The following is an 18,822-nucleotide window of genomic DNA, read 5'->3' on the forward strand; positions in this document are numbered from 1 at the left end:
GCCGCTGATTTCGCCCTGTACCGGGTTATATTTTGCACACACAGGCAGTACACGGTGCCGCTGATTTCGCCCTGTACCGGGGTATATTTTTCACACACAGGCAGTACACGGTGCCGCTGATTTCGCCCTGTACCGGGGTATATTTTGCACACACCGGCAGTACACGATGCCGCTGATTTCGCCCTGTACGGGGGTATATTTTGCACACTTGGGCAGTACACGGTGCCGCTGATTTCGCCCTGTACCGGGGTATATTTTGCACACACAGGCAGTACACGGTGCCGCTGATTTCGCCCTGTACCGGGGTATATTTTGCACACACAGGCAGTACACGGTATGATTTCTCTCGTTTATTGATGGCTTTATTTAACTTTCGTCATCTTGAAGATTCCGTTCATAATGAATCCGCCGATAGAGCGACAGAGTCGTGAATTCATGAAGGTGTCCGTCAGTACCAGGTCTAGGATGTAACTCTGAAAAGAAAAGAAAGCTGTAAGCATGTGACCCCTGAGAGCCCTTCTGATTGGCCGGTGCAGCGTTTGCGCAGGATGAATGTGATTCGGGTACCTGGATGCAGTGGGAGAGGCAGCCGTTGGTGCGGTGGCTGTACCCCACGGTGTTCAGAGCCTCCCGGACATAGTCGCCGCTGCTCTTCACCAGAAGGCTGGCCTGGGCATTGCGGGACATATTTGTGGACACAATGTGCGGCAGAACAGACTGCGAGGACAGAGGGCAGGGGGTCAGCATTGTGGCCTTTACTTTCATGTCTTTTATTCTGGTCACCTCCAGAGCTGCAGTCACCTGTCTGTTGTCTGCACAGTGTGCACACGCTCCTATTATTCCCATAGGGAGCATTGTAGAGGATGTGGTGTAGTGACACCGATCTTCTTACATACAGACACATGTACACAGAGAACATACAGACATGTATACACAGAGCACATATACATATGTAAACAGAGAGCACCTACATACAGATACATACAGATATATATATATATATATATATATATATATATATATATATATTGTGAGACTGTGACCGGGGTTATCTATGACGGCCGGTATGTCTCGCCCCGGTTGTGCTCACTCCATGATAGAAAGTAAATCCACTCTAGGGTTAATGCTGTTTCCCCTACAGGCTGAAGGAAGGGTTAAATAGAATCAGGAACAAGGGCAGGTGTGCCGGGTGTGAGGGAGTGAACAGAACTCCCTGAGCTCTCTGCTGGAGAGGCACATGTATATTGTTGTGGACTTTTGTTTGGACATTAAAACCGTGTGCTGTAAACCTTAATGCCTGGATCCCGTGTCTTCTGCTGCGCAGCCGACCACGCTACCTCACATATGGTGGAGAATCGGCGGGCATGACAGCCGGTGAGGTGTAGCATCCATCCCTGGTGACCCAGCAGCACATGTCCTGGATTCGAGCGGCTATACTACAGCCCAAACCCGGCGACGCCATGGAGGACATACTAAGGCAGCAGCAACAGGCTAATGCACAGCTACAAGAGGCTAATGCACAGCAGCAACAGACCAATGCACACCTGCTCCGGGCGTTGGAACGTCAGCAGCAATCCTTACAAGCGCAGGAAAAAAGGCACCAAGAACAGATGGTTCTCCTGGCCAAGTCGATCCGTGCCGGACCGGCAGCAACAACCCCGGGACCGGGTGACGACGGCAGCGTCCGGAAAGCGGTGAGACAAGCATTACAAAAGATGACCCCGGGGGATGATGTGGAAGCGTTCCTGGCGGTGTTTGAGCGGGTGGCCGAGCGGGAAAAGCTGCCGACCCCCCAGTGGGCTGAGGTATTGTCGCCCTATCTGACGGGGGAACCCCAAAAAGCGTACCTGGACCTCTGTACCGAGGACGCCATTGACTATGTGACCCTGAAAGCCGAAATACTGGCTCGGTTGGGGGTGAATACCTATGTACGGGCTCAGCGGGTAAATCAGTGGTTCTATGAGGAAGCCAAACCCGTACGCTCCCAGGCCTATGACTTGTTGCATCTTATAAAAAAATGGTTGCAGCCTGACACTCTGAGCCCGGCGCAAATGGTGGAAAGGGTAGTAGTGGATCGTTTTGTGCGCACTTTACCCGTCACCGTTCAACGGTGGGTAGGACAGGGTGACCCGAGTACCCTGGACCAATTAGTGTCCCTGGTAGAGCGGCATGTGGCTACGCAGGACTTGATACGGGACACTGAGACTTTGCGTACCGCCCGTCGGTCCGGCCCCTCCAAGCCTAGGGCCAAGGCCCCACCGCTGACACCGGTGCAGGAGTCCCCTATCGTCCCGTCTGAGGCCGCGGCCGCCATTCCTGAGGTCCGGAAGGTTCTGTACCCTAAACGACAACCCGTCAAGGGGGTTTCCGTCTCCATTAGATGTTGGCGGTGCCAGCGGGTGGGACATATGGACGCCCAGTGTCCACTCACCACGGAGCCCATGGATTGTGGGGTTACCCGGCGGGGTTCAATGTATGCTCAGGTGGTGTGTACCGCTGACCTGGTCTCCCCAGAGACGGAGCCCCACTTGTGCCAAATACAGGTGAATGGATGTCCAGTTACAGGATTGTTGGATTCCGGAAGCTTAGTGACCCTTGTGCGATCAACCCTAATGGCTGAAGTAAAGGCCACAGGACGTACCGTGGGGGTGGTTTGCATACATGGGGACCGTCGAGACTATCCCACGGGGATTGTCACCATCACAGCACCTTGCGGTCAGGTGCAACATGAGGTGGGACTTCTTAACACTCTTCCGTATGACGTGATCCTAGGAAGGGATCTGCCCTATTTTTGGACTTTATGGAAGGGACCTCCTAAGTCTCCTCAGATATTGGTCAGTCCGGGACCTGAGCCCTACAATCCTGAATCCGGGACGCCTGCCGTAGGGGTCCCCATGATAGGGACAGAATGTGAACCCGATAGGTCGCCCCTAGAGGTATTGGCAGGAGAGGCTGAGACGGTCGAACCCATCCCGGAGTTGGAGGCGTCCCCGGATACGTTTGGGACAGCCCAACTCCAGGACCCTACGTTAATACATGCCCGGAGTCGGGTGACAGTAGTTGACGGGGTGGCACAGCTGCCCGGTGCCCAGGAAAGGTACCCCCATTTCGCCCTTAAGCAGGATTTACTCTACCGGGTAGATGAAATACGGGGCGTGGGGGTAGAACAGTTGGTGGTGCCCCAGCCGTATCGCCGGCGGGTCCTCGACTTGGCTCATAAACACCTGATGAGTGGCCAGCTAGGGGTCAAGAAAACGCAGGAGCGAATATTGCAAAGGTTCTATTGGCCCGGGGTCTTTGGGGAGGTAAAACGGTTCTGCGAAACCTGCCCGGAGTGTCAGCTTACCGCACCCCTGACCCATTTTCGCAGTCCGTTGGTACCGTTACCCATTATAGAAGTCCCTTTTGAACGGATAGGGATGGATCTGGTGGGGCCCCTCGTAAAGTCCGCTCGAGGGCACCAACACATCCTAGTGATCGTTGACTATGCCACCCAGTATCCCGAGGCGATACCTCTCAGACATACTGCAGCAAAGCTTATAGCTCGGGAGTTGTTTGCTGTGTTCTGCCGGGTGGGGTTGCCCAAGGAGATCCTTACGGATCAGGGGACCCCATTCATGTCTAAAGTGACCAAAGAGCTATGCCGGCTACTCCAGATCAAGCAGTTGCGTACGTCTGTGTATCATCCTCAAACGGACGGTTTAGTCGAGCGTTTCAATAAAACCCTGAAAACCATGCTAAAAAGGGTGATTTCAAAAGACGGGAAAGACTGGGATATGATGCTTCCCTATTTGATGTTTGCCATCCGTGAGGTGCCACAGGCATCCACGGGGTTTTCGCCTTTTGAATTGTTATACGGGCGACATCCCCGGGGATTGTTGGACCTGGCAAAGGAAACATGGGAGCAAGAGCCCACCCCCCATAAAAGTGTGATTGAACACATTTTGGGTATGCAGAACCGCATAAGTGCGGTCATGCCAATTGTTAAGGAGCATTTACAGGAGGCTCAGGCCGCGCAAAGCGGCCGCTACAATAGACAAGCCACCGTGCGGACCTTTAAACCCGGGGATCGGGTGTTGGTATTAATCTCCACGGCGGAGAGTAAATTCCTGGCTCAGTGGCAAGGCCCCTACGAGATAAAGGAAAGAGTCGGGGTGGTCAACTATAAGGTATTGCATCCCGGTAGGCGGAAACCTGAACAAATATACCATGTCAACCTATTAAAACCTTGGCAGGAACGGGAAAGCCTGATGGCTGTTTTTTCCCCATCTCCCTCCTCTTCGGGTCGTTCACATCCGGCTCCAGCGACCTCCGGAGAGGACGAACCGGAAGTAAGGATTGGAGAAGCCCTCACCAAGACTCAGAGGCGAGAGGCCAGACGGTTGGTTCAGCAGAACCCCGATGTCTTCTCCGAGCTGCCCAGTAGGACCAGTCTGATACGACATGATATTGTCACCGAGCCCCACCTGAAGGTACGCCTGAAGTCATACCGGGTACCGTAGGCTCGACGACAAGCCATATCGGAGGAAGTAAAGACAATGTTACGCCTGGGGGTCATCGAAAAATCCCAGAGTGAATGGGCTAGTCCGATTGTCCTAATACCAAAACCCGATGGCTCCTTAAGGTTCTGCAATGACTTTAGGAGATTGAACGAAATATCCAAGTTCGATCTCTACCCCATGCCCCGGGTGGATGAGCTGATTGATAGGCTGGGACAGGCGCGATATTTTACCACGCTCGACCTGACCAAGGGGTACTGGCAGGTGCCACTAACGGAGTCCGCCAAGGAGAAAACCGCTTTTGTTACGCCGGAGGGTCTCTTCCACTATGTTGTCTTGCCTTTTGGGTTACATGGCACTCCGGCCACGTTCCAGAGGTTGATGGACTTAGTGCTGGAACCCCACCAGGCGTATGCATCAGCGTACCTTGATGACATCATTGTTTACAGCTCTGAGTGGCAGACCCACTTGGAACAGGTACAAGCGGTGGTGAACGCGCTCCGAACAGCCGGATTGACAGCCAATCCCAAGAAATGTGCGTTGGGGCTCACGGAAGCCCGCTACTTGGGCTACGTGATAGGCCAAGGAGTGATTAAGCCCCAAATTAACAAGGTTGAGGCGATCCAGAAGTGGCCTAGACCCCTGACCACGAAGCAGGTTAGGGCCTTCCTGGGTATCGTGGGGTACTACAGGAGGTTTGTAAAGGATTTTGCGGGACTATCAGCCCCCTTGACGGACCTTCTCAAAGGCAAGAAGTCCGTCATGGTGCGCTGGACTCCGCAGGCCGAGGACTCCTTCCGGGCCCTGAAGGGGGTCCTGTGCGGACAGCCCGTTCTTGTACACCCTGATTTCCGGAAGGAGTTCATAGTACAGACTGACGCCTCAGAGGTCGGCCTGGGGGCAGTGCTGTCTCAGGTGGTTCAGGGGGTGGAACACCCCGTCACCTTCTTAAGTAGGAAGCTCACCCCTCCCGAGCGGAATTATAGCGTAGTGGAGAAGGAGTGCCTGGCGATTAAGTGGGCCTTGGAGTCCCTACGCTATTACCTGCTGGGACGTCAGTTTCGCTTGGTGACGGATCACTCTCCACTGGTCTGGATGAGGTCCGCCAAGGAACGGAATGCCCGGGTTACCCGGTGGTTCCTTTCTCTGCAGAACTTCCGGTTTACGGTTGAACATAGGGCCGGTAGGTTGCAGGGCAACGCCGATGCCTTGTCCCGCGGCCCGTGTTTGATGGCGGGAGTTCAACCCCGCACGCTTGAACTGAGGGGGGGGGTATGTGAGACTGTGACCGGGGTTATCTATGACGGCCGGTATGTCTCGCCCCGGTTGTGCTCACTCCATGATAGAAAGTAAATCCACTCTAGGGTTAATGCTGTTTCCCTACAGGCTGAAGGAAGGGTTAAATAGAATCAGGAACAAGGGCAGGGGTGCCGGGTGTGGGGGAGTGAACACAACTCCCTGAGCTCTCTGCTGGAGAGGCACATGTATATTGTTGTGGACTTTTGTTTGGACATTAAAACCGTGTGCTGTGAATCTTAATGCCTGGATCCCGTGTCTTCTGCTGCGCAGCCGACCACGCTACCTCACAATATATATATATATATACACACAGAGTACCTACATACAGATACATGCACATACAGATATATGTATACACTGAGCACATACATACAAATATACACAGAGTACCTACATACAGATACATTCAGATATATGTATACACTGAGCACATACATACACATATGTAAACAGAGAGCACCTACATACAGATACATACAGCTATATGTATACACTGAGCACATACATACACATATATAAACAGAGAGCACCTACATACAGATATATGTATACACTGAGCACATACATACACATATGTAAACAGAGAGCACCTACATACAGATACATACAGATATATATATATATATATATATATATATATACACAGAGTACCTACATACAGATACATGCACATACAGATATATGTATACACTGAGCACATACATACAGATACATACGGTATATATATATAGAGCGCCTACATACAGATACATACATATTTTCAGTTGTGCTCAAAAGTTTACACACCTCGGCAGATTTTTTGCTTTCTTGGCTTTTTCTCACAGAATATGAATGTGAAGACAATTTTTTTTCCACTCATGGTCAGTGTCGGGTGAAGCCATTTATTGTGTTTTCTCTTTTTAAATTATAATCACAACCAAAAACATCCAAATGGCCCTGATGAAAAGTCCACACACCCTGGTGACTGTGGCTGATAACATGCACAGAAGGTGACACAGATGGGTGTGAATGGCTAATAAAGGTGACATCCTCACCTGTGACCTGTCTGCTTGTAATCAGTGTGTGCATAAAAGCTGAGTGGGTTTATGGGATCCAGTCAGACTATTGCACCCTTCATCCAGCCACTGACATTTCTGTATTGTGAGTCATGGGGAAAGCAAAAGAATTGTCAACGGATCTATGGGAAAAGATAGTTGAGTATAAAACTGGAAAGGGATACAAAAAGATATCCAAGGAATTGATAATGCCACTCAGCAGTGTTCAAACCGGGATTAACAAATGGAAAATCAGGGACTCTGTAAAAACCAAACTACGATCAGGTAGAGCAACAAAAATTTCGTTCACAGTCAATTTCGTCCATTGTTTGGGATGCAAAGAAACCCACAAATAACATCAGCTGAAATACAGGAGTCACTGACAACTAGCGGTGCGGCTGGTTCAAGATGCACAATAAGGAGGCACTGGAAGAAAAATGGGCTGCATGGTCGAGTCACCAGAAGAAAGCCATTACTGCACAAATGCTACAAATTATCTCACCTACAATACACCAAACAGCCCAGAGACAAGCCTCCAAACAGCCCAGAGACAAGCCTCCAAACAGCCCAGAGACGAGCCTCCAAACAGCCCAGAGACGAGCCTCCAAACAGCCCAGAGACGAGCCTCCAAACAGCCCAGAGACGAGCCTCCAAACAGCCCAGAGACGAGCCCCCAAACAGCCCAGAGACGAGCCCCCAAACAGCCCAGAGACGAGCCCCCAAACAGCCCAGAGACGAGCCCCCAAACAGCCCAGAGACGAGTCTCCAAAAAGCCCAGAGACGAGCCTCCAAGCAGCCCAGAGACAAGCCTCCAAACAGCCCAGAGACAAGCCTCCAAACAGCCCAGAGACAAGCCACCACACAGCCCAGAGACAAGCCTCCAAGCAGCCCAGAGACAAGCCTCCAAACAGCCCAGAGACAAGCCTCCAAACAGCACCGAGACAAGCCCCCAAACAGCCCAGAGACAAGCCCCCAAACAGCCCAGAGACGAGCCCCCAAACAGCCCAGAGACGAGCCTCCAAACAGCCCAGAGACGAGCCTCCAAACAGCCCAGAGACGAGCCTCCAAACAGCCCAGAGACCAGCCTCCAAACAGCCCAGAGACAAGCCACCAAACAGCCCAGAGACAAGCCTCCAAACAGCCCAGAGACGAGCCCCCAAACAGCCCAGAGACTAGCCCCCAAACAGCCCAGAGACGAGCCCCCAAACAGCCCAGAGACGAGCCCCCAAACAGCCCAGAGACAAGCCCCCAAACAGCCCAGAGACAAGCCCCCAAACAGCCCAGAGACGAGCCTCCAAACAGCCCAGAGACGAGCCTCCAAACAGCCCAGAGACAAGCCCCCAAACAGCCCAGAGACAAGCCTCCAAACAGCCCAGAGACGAGCCTCCAAACAGCCCAGAGACGAGCCTCCAAACAGCCCAGAGACGAGCCCCCAAACAGCCCAGAGACGAGCCCCCAAACAACCCAGAGACGAGCCCCCAAACAGCCCAGAGACGAGCCCCCAAACAGCCCAGAGACGAGCCCCCAAACAGCCCAGAGACGAGCCTCCAAACAGCCCAGAGACGAGCCTCCAAACAGCCCAGAGACGAGCCTCCAAACAGCCCAGAGACGAGCCTCCAAACAGCCCAGAGACGAGCCTCCAAACAGCCCAGAGACAAGCCTCCAAACAGCCCAGAGACAAGCCTCCAAACAGCCCAGAGACGAGCCTCCAAACAGCCCAGAGACGAGCCCCCAAACAGCCCAGAGACTAGCCCCCAAACAGCCCAGAGACAAGCCCCCAAACAGCCCAGAGACGAGCCCCCAAACAGCCCAGAGACGAGCCCCCAAACAGCCCAGAGACGAGCCTCCAAACAGCCCAGAGACGAGCCTCCAAACAGCCCAGAGACGAGCCTCCAAACAGCCCAGAGACGAGCCTCCAAACAGCCCAGAGACGAGCCTCCAAACAGCCCAGAGACGAGCCTCCAAACAGCCCAGAGACGAGCCCCCAAACAGCCCAGAGACGAGCCCCCAAACAGCCCAGAGACGAGCCCCCAAACAGCCCAGAGACGAGCCCCCAAACAACCCAGAGACGAGCCCCCAAACAGCCCAGAGACGAGCCCCCAAACAGCCCAGAGACGAGCCCCCAAACAGCCCAGAGACGAGCCCCCAAACAGCCCAGAGACGAGCCTCCAAACAGCCCAGAGACGAGCCTCCAAACAGCCCAGAGACGAGCCTCCAAACAGCCCAGAGACGAGCCTCCAAACAGCCCAGAGACGAGCCTCCAAACAGCCCAGAGACGAGCCTCCAAACAGCCCAGAGACAAGCTCCAAACTTCTGTAACAAGGTAATTTGGAGCGAGACCACAATCAAACTTTTTGGCCACAACCATAAAAGTTACATTTAGAGAGGTGTTAACAAGGCCTATGATGAAAGGAGCACCATTTCTACTAAAAAGCATGGAGGTGGATTGCTGATGATGTGGGGATGTGTGAGCTACAAAGGCACAGGAAACTTGGTCAAGGTTGACGGAAAGATGAATGCAGTATGTTATCAGCAAATAATGGAGGCAAATTTTCACTCATCAGCCTGGAAGCTGCACATGTGACGTACTTGGATGTTCCAACATGACAACAATTCAAAACACAAGGCCAATGTGACCTGTTATTGGCTACAGCAGAACAAATTGAAGGTTCTGGAGTAGCCATCTCAGCCTCCTGACCTAAATATCATTGAGCCACTCTGGGGAGAACTCAAGCAAAGCGCAGTTCATGCAAGAAAGCGCAGGAATTTACAGGAACTGGAGGCGCCAAGAAGAATGGGCAGCTTTACATTCTGACCAAGAAGAATGGGCAGCTTTACCATCTGAGAAAATAAAGAGCCTCATCCACAATTACCACAAAAGACTTCAAGCTGTCATTGATGTTAGAGGGGGCAACACACGGTATTAAGAACTGGGGAATGTGAACTTTTCATCAGGGTCATTTGAATGTTTTTAGTTGTTATTATGATTTAAATGCTGGAAAAAAGATTCTGTATTATCATTCATAGTCTCTGAAAAAAAGGCCAAGAAAGCAAAAAAATCAACCGGGGTATATAAACTTTTGAGCACAATTGTATGTATACACTGAGCACATACATACATACATATAGATACATGTATTGACAGAGCACTTACATACAGATACATACAAATATATGTATACACTGAGCACATACATACATACAGATACATACATACAAATATATGTATACACTGAGCACATACATACATACATACAGATACATGTATAAATAGAGCACCTACATACAGATACATACAGATATATGTATACACTGAGCACATACATACATACAGATATATGTATACACTGAGCACATACATACATACAGATATATGTATGCACTAAGCACATACATACATACAGATATATGTATACACTGAGCACATACATACATACAGATATATGTATGCACTAAGCACATACATACATACAGATATATGTATACACTGAGCACATACATACAACTATATGTATACAGAGAGTACCTACATACAGATACATACAGATATACAGTATGTATACACTGAGCACATACATACATACAGATATATGTATACATTGAGCACATATATACATACAGATATATGTATACACTGAGCACATACATACATACAGATATATGTATAGACTGAGCACATACATACATACAGATATATGTATACACTGAGCACATACATACAACTATATGTATACAGAGAGTACCTACATACAGATACATACAGATATACAGTATGTATGCACTGAGCACATACATACATACAGATACATGTGTACAGAGAGCACATACATACAGATGCATGCATACACAAAGCATATACATATAGATAAATGCATACACGGAGCACATACATGTATACACACTCTGCTCTCTCCTTCAAGGTACATATCCAAGCCCTCTTCACCTCATGCCAACTCCAACTCAAAAATATTCTCCTAATGCCAGCCCTTCCAGCAGGGGGCAGCAGGGATGTAGAAGTGTCTGGCAGTTGGAAGTATTCAGCTGCATTGTGAGTGCAGCTCTGGAGTATAATACACATGATTACTGTAGATCAGCCCATATGGTGACGGATTACTGCAGATTATAGAACGGTGGGGGTCCTAGAGGCCATCAGACCTCACATAACCCCACACCCGGGTCTGGACACAATAAGCATGGGGAATATTTGGGGCACTGATACCTGAACTATAATCCCATCAGATTGGTACTCCTGGTATAGGGAACGTGAGAAAAAATCCATGAAGGCCTAAAAAAGAGAATGTGATGGTAAAACAATGAGGGTGACAGTCATACTGACAAGGACAGTGATGGTGGTGATGCTGGAGATAACGCACCTTAGTAGCACCGTACATGGTCACCACCGGATAAGGACGAGCCGCCGCAGCAGAAGACACGTTTATGATCAGACCTTTTTTCCTATGAAGAAGAAGACAACAGTGCCAGTCAGAGTCCCCTCAGCTCCAAAAACCTGCACCCTCCATGGCTTGTAACACAGCTGATATGGGCACACATTGCCGTGTATGGCGGGTCTCATCCACTCAAGGTCTGAGGGACCTGACTGAGATGGGAAGGGGACAGGTTGTCTGAGGATATTTCACTGCACTTTTATCTAGGCTCACAGATGTATGTCTCTCACATGGAGATTTACTCAAAACTCACCGATTTGTCATGGCGGCATCAGACGCTGTTCACACTACAGATTTTGACACTCCATCCTATGTTTTCTCTTTGGGTTTATGAGTTACAGGCTCGGGCATCCACCAGCTGTGTGCTCACTCAGCTAGCCGGCTGGTTACCTCAGGGATTACATGTTATTGGAAACCTATCACATTTGCTCCCCGCCTTTTTAAGATGGTGGAATCTGTCTTCCCACGCCGACTATAGTTTATTGTTGTGCTGGTCTGTGTGCTGTTGTGTCCCAGTCCTGCTTGGGATTTTATTGCTTGGTGCTTGGAGTTGTTGTGGCATTTTTCCATCGTCTTGTTTCCTCCCTGCTCTTGTCTTCCTCCTATGCCCGTCCGTGCTGTGAGATAGCGTCTTGGTTTCCCCTGTTTATTTATCTCTGTTGGTTTTATCACACTCCTGCCCCGACCCTTCACAAGGGTTGGGAGGCGGAGATATAATATCAGGGCTGGTCAGGAGCAGGGTCAGGAAGGCGGCTCAGACATCCTCACCTTCAGAGGTGACTCTGAGATCAGGGATAGCTAGGGACCCCCTAGTCTGAGGGCCAGTCTACGAGCCCCTGTCCTCAGCTTTCTCCATATCACCCGTGACAATGGCTCAGGACAAGGATGATGAGAACACGCTCTATAGCACCGTTTGTGTTTTTCTGGTAGGTCTCCTTTAATTTCATTATTTGTGGCCCTTGTCCGTTTAGTTGCAAATGTGTAATAGATGCAATTGTATCCGATATAAACAATGCTCCGAAAGAGTCTGAACTCCAGACGGATACACTGTAGAAAGCGATCAGAGGTTAGCTCACAGAGCGTTGCCCAGGCTGAAGACAATTCTGCAGTTGCGGGAAAACGTTTTGAGACTGTAGAAAATGTTGATTTTCACAAAGATCCCTGCTTCAGGTTATAGCGCGGTGATATGCGTTATCTATGAAGAGTCATCAGGAGAAATGCTGCGTCTCCCACACAATGATCAGGGGAGAGAGAGGTAGTAATATTCACATCAGCTGAGGAGAAAGTGTTAGCAAAGACAAGGCAGCGGAGAAGAGTCGGTCATGGTGATTGAACTCTCTCTCCAGTTTCTCTTTTCTATTTCTCGGTCGGTCTCTCTCTCTGTCTCTCTCTTTCCGGTCTCTCTCTGATCTCTCTCTCTCTGGTCTCTCTCCGGACTCTCTCTCTCCGGTCTCTCTCTCTCCGGTCTCTCTCTCTGATCTCTCTCTCTCCGGTCTCTCTACGGTCTCTCTCTCTGATCTCTCTCTCTCCGGTCTCTCTACGGTCTCTCTCTCTGATCTCTCTCTCTCCGGTCTCTCTCTCTCCGGTCTCTCTTCTCTCTCTCTCCAGTCTCTCTCTCTCCGGTCTCTCTCTCTCTGATCTCTCTCTCTCTGATCTCTCTCTCTCCGGTCTCTCTCTCTCCGGTCTCTCTTCTCTCTCTCTCCGGTCTCTCTCTCTCCGGTCTCTCTCTCTCTGATCTCTCTCTCTCCGGTCTCTCTCTCTCCGGTCTCTCTCTCTCCGGTCTCTCTCTCTCTCTGATCTCTCTCTCTCCGGTCTCTCTGTCTCTGATCTCTCTCTCTCCGGTCTCTCTCTCTGATCTCTCTCTCTTTCCGGTCTCTCTCTCTCCAATCTCTCTCTCTGGTCTCTCTCTCTGGTCTCTCTCTCTGATCTCTCTTTCTCCGGTCTCTCTCTCTCCGATCTCTCTCTCCGGTCTCTCTCTCTCTCTAATCTCTCTCTCTCTGATCTCTCTTTCCGGTCTCTCTCTCTCTTTCTGGTCTCTCTCTCTGGTCTCCCTCTCTTTCCGGTCTCTCTCTCTGGGCTCCCTCTCTTTCCGGTCTCTCTCTCTGGTCTCCCTCTCTTTCCAGTCTCTCTCTTTCCGGTCTCTCTCTCCAGTCTCTCTCTCTGGTCTCTCTCTCTCTGGTCTCCCTCTCTTTCCGGTCTCTCTCTTTCCGGTCTCTCTCTTTCCGGTCTCTCTCTTTCCGGTCTCTCTCTTTCCGGTCTTTCTCTTTCCGGTCTCTCTCTCTGGTCTCTCTCTCTTTCCGGTCTCTCTCTCTCTTTCTGGTCTCTCTCTCTGGTCTCCCTCTCTTTCCAGTCTCTCTCTCTCTTTCCGGTCTCTCTCTCCAGTCTCTCTCTCTGGTCTCTCTCTCTCTGGTCTCCCTCTCTTTCCGGTCTCTCTCTTTCCGGTCTCTTTCTTTCCGGTCTCTCTCTCTGGTCTCTCTTTCTTTCCGGTCTCTCTCTCTGGTCTCTCTCTCTTTCCGGTCTCTTACTCTCTGGTCTCTCTCTCTCTATGTTCTCTCTCTCTGGTCTTTCTCTCTTTCCAGTCTCTTTCTCCAGTCTCTCTCTCTGGTCACTCTCCGGTCTCTCTCTCCCCAGTCTCTCCCTCTCTCCATTCTCTCTCTCTCCGGTCTCTCTCTCTCCGGTCTCTCTCTCTCCGGTCTCTCTCTCTCTGGTCTCTCTCTCTCTGGTCTCTTTCTCTCCGGTCTCTTTCTGTCCTCTCTCTCTCCGACCTCTCTCTCTCTCTGTCTCGCTGTCTCTCTCTGGCCTTTCTCTCTCAGATCTCTCTCTCTCCTGTCTCTCTCTCTCTCTGGTCTCTCTCTGTCCTCTCTCTCTCCGACCTCTCTCTCTCTGTCTCTCGCTGGCCTTTCTCTCTCAGATCTCTCTCTCCTGTCTCTCTCTCTCTCTCTCTCCGGCCTCTCTCCGGCCTTTCTCTCTCCAACCCCTCTCCCTCTCTCTCTCTCCGGCCTCTCTCTCTGACCTCTCTCTCTCCAACCCCTCTCCCTCTCTCTCCGGCCTCTCCTGCTTCTGAAAGTGTTGGCCGCTCATAAGGCTCATTTCATATTTACCGCTTCCCCCACCCACCGGCGCCAACGATTGGTTGTATTCAGACGTGCCCCCACACTGAGTGACAGCTGTCTGACTGCAACCAATCACAGCCACAAATGGGCGGGTCTATATCATACAGTAAAATAAATAATTTACAAAAACAGCATTCAGTCACCCCCAATTTTGATACCCAGCCAGGATAAAGCCTCACAGCTGGGGGCTGGTATTCTCAGGCTGGGGATACCCACGTTATTGTGAGCCTCACAAGCCTAAAAATATCAGTCAGCAGCCGCCCGGAATTGCTGCATCCATTAGATGCGACAGTCCCGGGACTTTACCAGACTCATCCCGATTGCCCTGGCGTGGTGGCAATCAGGGTAATTAAGAGTTAAGGGCAGCCCATAGCAGCCACTAGGTCCTAGATTAGTCATGAGACACCCCCCATCACAAATCTGTAAGTGACGGTAAATAAACACAAACACTGAAAAATCCTTTATTTGAAATAAAAGACAAAAAGCCCCCTCTTTGAAAACTTTATTAATCCCAACACATCCCTCCAGGTCCAACGTAATCCACACGAGGTCCCACGATGCTTGCAGCACTGCTACATCTGAAGCTGACAGTCAGTGCCATAGAACAAGACCGCCCGCTGTGAACTCCATGCAGCGACTGAAGTGGGTCGCACTATCAGCTGTGACGTCACTCAGGTTACCCGCTGCCACAGCTGGAGTCTTCAACCTGTGACAGCAAATTACCTGAATGACTGAAGTGAGCCACACAATCAGCAGTGCTGTCACTCAGGTGATTTCTGGTCACAGCTGGAGTCCTTCACCTGTGACCGCAAATTAGGCTGCGGCACAGAGACAGAGCCATACGATGAGAATGAACTCGGGTGAACTTCTGACATCACAGCTGCAGGTCCCGCACTACTGCCTGTGTCGCAGCACTGATGTCAGAGGTTCACCTGAGTTAATTCTCATTGTGCGGCTCTGTCTCTCTGCGGCCAGTCATGCTGTGCGATGCTGCTGTGACAGGACAGGGATGTAGCAGGGGTGAGTAACCGTGGGACCTCGTGTGGATTACTTCGGACCTGCAGTGGTGTTTAGGAGTTAATAAAATGGGGAAAGAGGGTGTTTTTTGTATTTTACATTCCAAATAAAGGATTTTGGTGGTGTATGTGTATATTTATTTTCACTTACAGATTAGTGATGGTGGCAGGGTCTCATAGACAACTGCCATCACTAATCTAGGACTTAGTGGCTGCTGTGGGCTGCCATTAACTCCTTATTAATCTGATTACCACTGCACCAAGAGCCAGGTCCAGTGTGAGAATTGGCACATCCTATGGATGCGCCACTTCTGGGGCGGCTGTGGGCTGCTATTGTTAGGCTGGAAAGGACCAAATAACAACGGCCCCTGGCACCTGTTACACAATGCAGTTCCTCTCCAGTACAGAATGGATCCCGGGTGTCTCCGGGCACTTTGGTCTCCAAATTCCGGGCCAGCCACTGGTTCTGCTGCTCAGACCAGGATCAAGAAGGAGACCACTGCACTTCGCCGTTTAGCACGGTCACACTCTGAGTCTAAAGTCCCCGTCACACACAGAGATAAATCTTTGGCAGATCTGTGGTTGCAGTAAAATCATGGACATATTGTTCCATTTGTACACAGCCACAAACCTGGCACTGATTGTCCACAATTTCACTGCAACCACAGATCTGCCGCAGATTTATCTCTGTGTGTGACAGGGCCTTAAGTCCCAGAATCTGTCTAGTGCACATGCCCATGACCAAAGCAGCACCTGATTGGTGGTGTGACGTCAGCGGGTCTGATGACATGTAGAGTCTGGATTGGCCCATGGATGACACGGAGCATCCGGATTGGCTCACGGGTGACGTCATGACAGACTGGGCGTTGTGTTTGGGGCGGAGCCCGATGGCGCTGCCATGTGCACAGGGATGATTTGGCTAATCTCCCGCTACACTCCAACGCGTAACCTCCGGTCCTCCCAAGATCTCCTTCTCTCCTCCACTCTCATTCACTCCTCATGCAACCGCCTCCAAGACTTCTCCCGAGCATCCCCAGTCTTCTGGAACTCGCTGCCTCAACACATCAGACTATCTGCTCACTCAGAAGCTTCACACGGAACTTGAAAACTCATCTGTTCAGAACTGCCTATAATCTCCAATGACCCCACTGCCTCACCACCGTACCGGAACTGCTGCTTCACCACCACCATAGCTACTGCCTCACCACTGCCGGAGCTGTCGCCTCAGCACCGCCGGAGCTGCCGCCTCACCACCACCATAGCTACCGCCTCACCATCGTGCTGAAACTGCTGCCTCACCACCGCCAGAGCTGCCGCCTCACCACCGCCAGAGCTGCCGCCTCACCACCACCTGAGCTGCCGCCTCACCACCGCCGGAGCTGCCGCCCCATCACCGTGCGGAGCTGCCGCCCGACCAACACCCCACCCACTGTCTCCCCAAACTCCTATAGAATGTAAGCCCGCAAGGACAGGGACTTCTTCCCTCTGTACCAGTCAGTCTACTCTAACTTGTATATGTATTCTGTATGTAACCCCCTTCTCATGTACAGCACCATGGAATCAATGGTGCTCTATAAATAAATAATAATAATTGTAATTTACATAACCTCTGTGAGGGCATCACAGGTTATAGCGAGTTACGTTTTACTCCTCTGTGTGAAGTAACACTGAGGAGTGTTCGTCCATTTCATTTAAGTTGTTGTGTTTGCCCAAACCCTTGGGGTTATCTATCAGCGGTTGTACATCTCCGCACAGTGGACCCCGGGGTGCGTTTGAAAGTCCTAATTCCCTTTCGAACCGCTTACCCCCGTAACAGTATCCCTGCGCCAGGGTCTGGCTACTCATGGCAAAAACGCAACAACCAGCAGCTGGAGTCCAGGTTAAAGACGCTGGCACAGACTACCCCGGCTGTAGATTGTGCTCCTGTTGCAGCTCATGCCACCAGTCAGGCGGTTGTTCTAGTTTCTCCGACCGCGTCACCCAACCCACCTCCTCCACGTCTCTCTCTCCCTAATAAATTCTCTGGAGATTTCAAGATCTGTAGGGGTCTTGTGAACCAGTGTGCAATCCACCTCGAGCTGCTGGCTTCACAATTGAGAGGTCAAAGGTGGGTTTTGTGATCTCTCTTTTTTCCGAGAGGGCTCTTGAATGGGCTACACCATTATTGGAGCACATTGATCCCGTGGTACATAATTCCACCATCTTCCTGGGTGCTTTACAACAGGTTATCCTAGGGCCCCAGGTTACCCACAACACTGCGCTCCAACTGTTGGCACTTGATCAGGGGTCTATGGCGGTCAGTTTCTATGCCATCCAGTTTAGGACACTAGCCACTGAACTGGAGTGGCCAGATAAAGTGTTGGTTCCTGTCTTCTGGAAGGGACTCGGCCAGCCATGTAAAGGATGCTCTGGCTACAAGGGAGATTCCTACAACTCTGGAGGTTCTGATAACACTTGACACTCGGATTGATATTCGCCATACCAAACGAAAGCTCAAGCTCGCGCGAACTAAACCAAGAGTGAGGTTGGCACTAATCTTTTCCACTCCCTTGCCTGTCGCTGCACCAGCTGTGCCAGCATCCGACCCTACGGACATTTCCATGGCTGGCCCTACATCTCCCCCAACTCGGTCATCTCCCATATGCTTTGCGTGTAAGGAGAGTGGCCACTATGCCAACAAGTGCCCAAAGCGTCCGGGAAATGCCTTCATCTAATGACCATAGGAGGAAGGTCATTGGACACTACTGTGTCCTCCTCCAAATTGATTTAACGTCTCCCTAGCATTTGGATCAACTACTCTGTCTACAAAAGCTTGTATGGACTCAGGAGCGGATGGCAACTTTATGCCCTCAACTTATGCACGTGAACAAGCCATCCCTCTTGTGATTCTTCCTAAACCCATAAATATCCGGGTAGTCAAAGGCTCTTTACTTCCTGAGCTCATCACCCAACAGTCGATACCTCCCACACTGTCCGTATCTCCTACTCACCAGGGGGTTATTTCATTTCTCGTGATTTCTGAGGGCATAGATGAGGTACTGTTGGGGTTTCATCAACATTCTCCAGTAATCTACCGGTCAACTGGGGAAATATGCAAATGGGGTACCTCTTGTGAGGGACATCACCCTGCGGCTGTATTAGGGACAGTCTCATCTGCGGAAGCGGTAGATTTGCCAGCACTACCTTGGCACTATTGCTCCTTTGCAGACATGTTCTCCAAGCGTTCAGCTGGGACTCTACCACCTCACTGTCCCTATGATTGTCCCATAGATCTCCTTCCAGGAGCCGAACCACCTAGGGGTTGCATTAATCCCCTGTCGGTACCTGAGACTGAGGCCATGTTGGGTTATATTAAAGAGAACTTGGCAAGGGGCTTTGTAAGAAAGTCTGTTTCACCTGCTGGCGCGGGTTTTTTC

At 50.8% G+C, this 18,822-nt stretch overlaps 1 protein-coding gene across 1 annotated transcript in view; it reads right to left on the bottom strand.

Moving 5' to 3' along the window:
* Positions 1-286: 286 nt before the first annotated feature.
* LOC142262362 (very-long-chain 3-oxoacyl-CoA reductase-B-like) overlaps positions 287-18,822 on the bottom strand; it is a 42,171-nt gene continuing 23,635 nt past the window's right edge. Inside the window, exons 8-11 of the mRNA XM_075332155.1 lie at positions 11,206-11,287; positions 11,052-11,117; positions 568-717; positions 287-473 (exon numbers count right to left, since the gene is read on the bottom strand). Of these exons, the coding sequence (XP_075188270.1) occupies positions 363-473; positions 568-717; positions 11,052-11,117; positions 11,206-11,287 (409 nt within the window). The 3' untranslated portion in view covers positions 287-362. The remainder of the gene's footprint in view (positions 474-567; positions 718-11,051; positions 11,118-11,205; positions 11,288-18,822) is intronic.

This window comes from Anomaloglossus baeobatrachus, unplaced genomic scaffold, assembly GCF_048569485.1.
Source record: "Anomaloglossus baeobatrachus isolate aAnoBae1 unplaced genomic scaffold, aAnoBae1.hap1 Scaffold_244, whole genome shotgun sequence".
NCBI lineage: Eukaryota > Metazoa > Chordata > Amphibia > Anura > Aromobatidae > Anomaloglossus > Anomaloglossus baeobatrachus.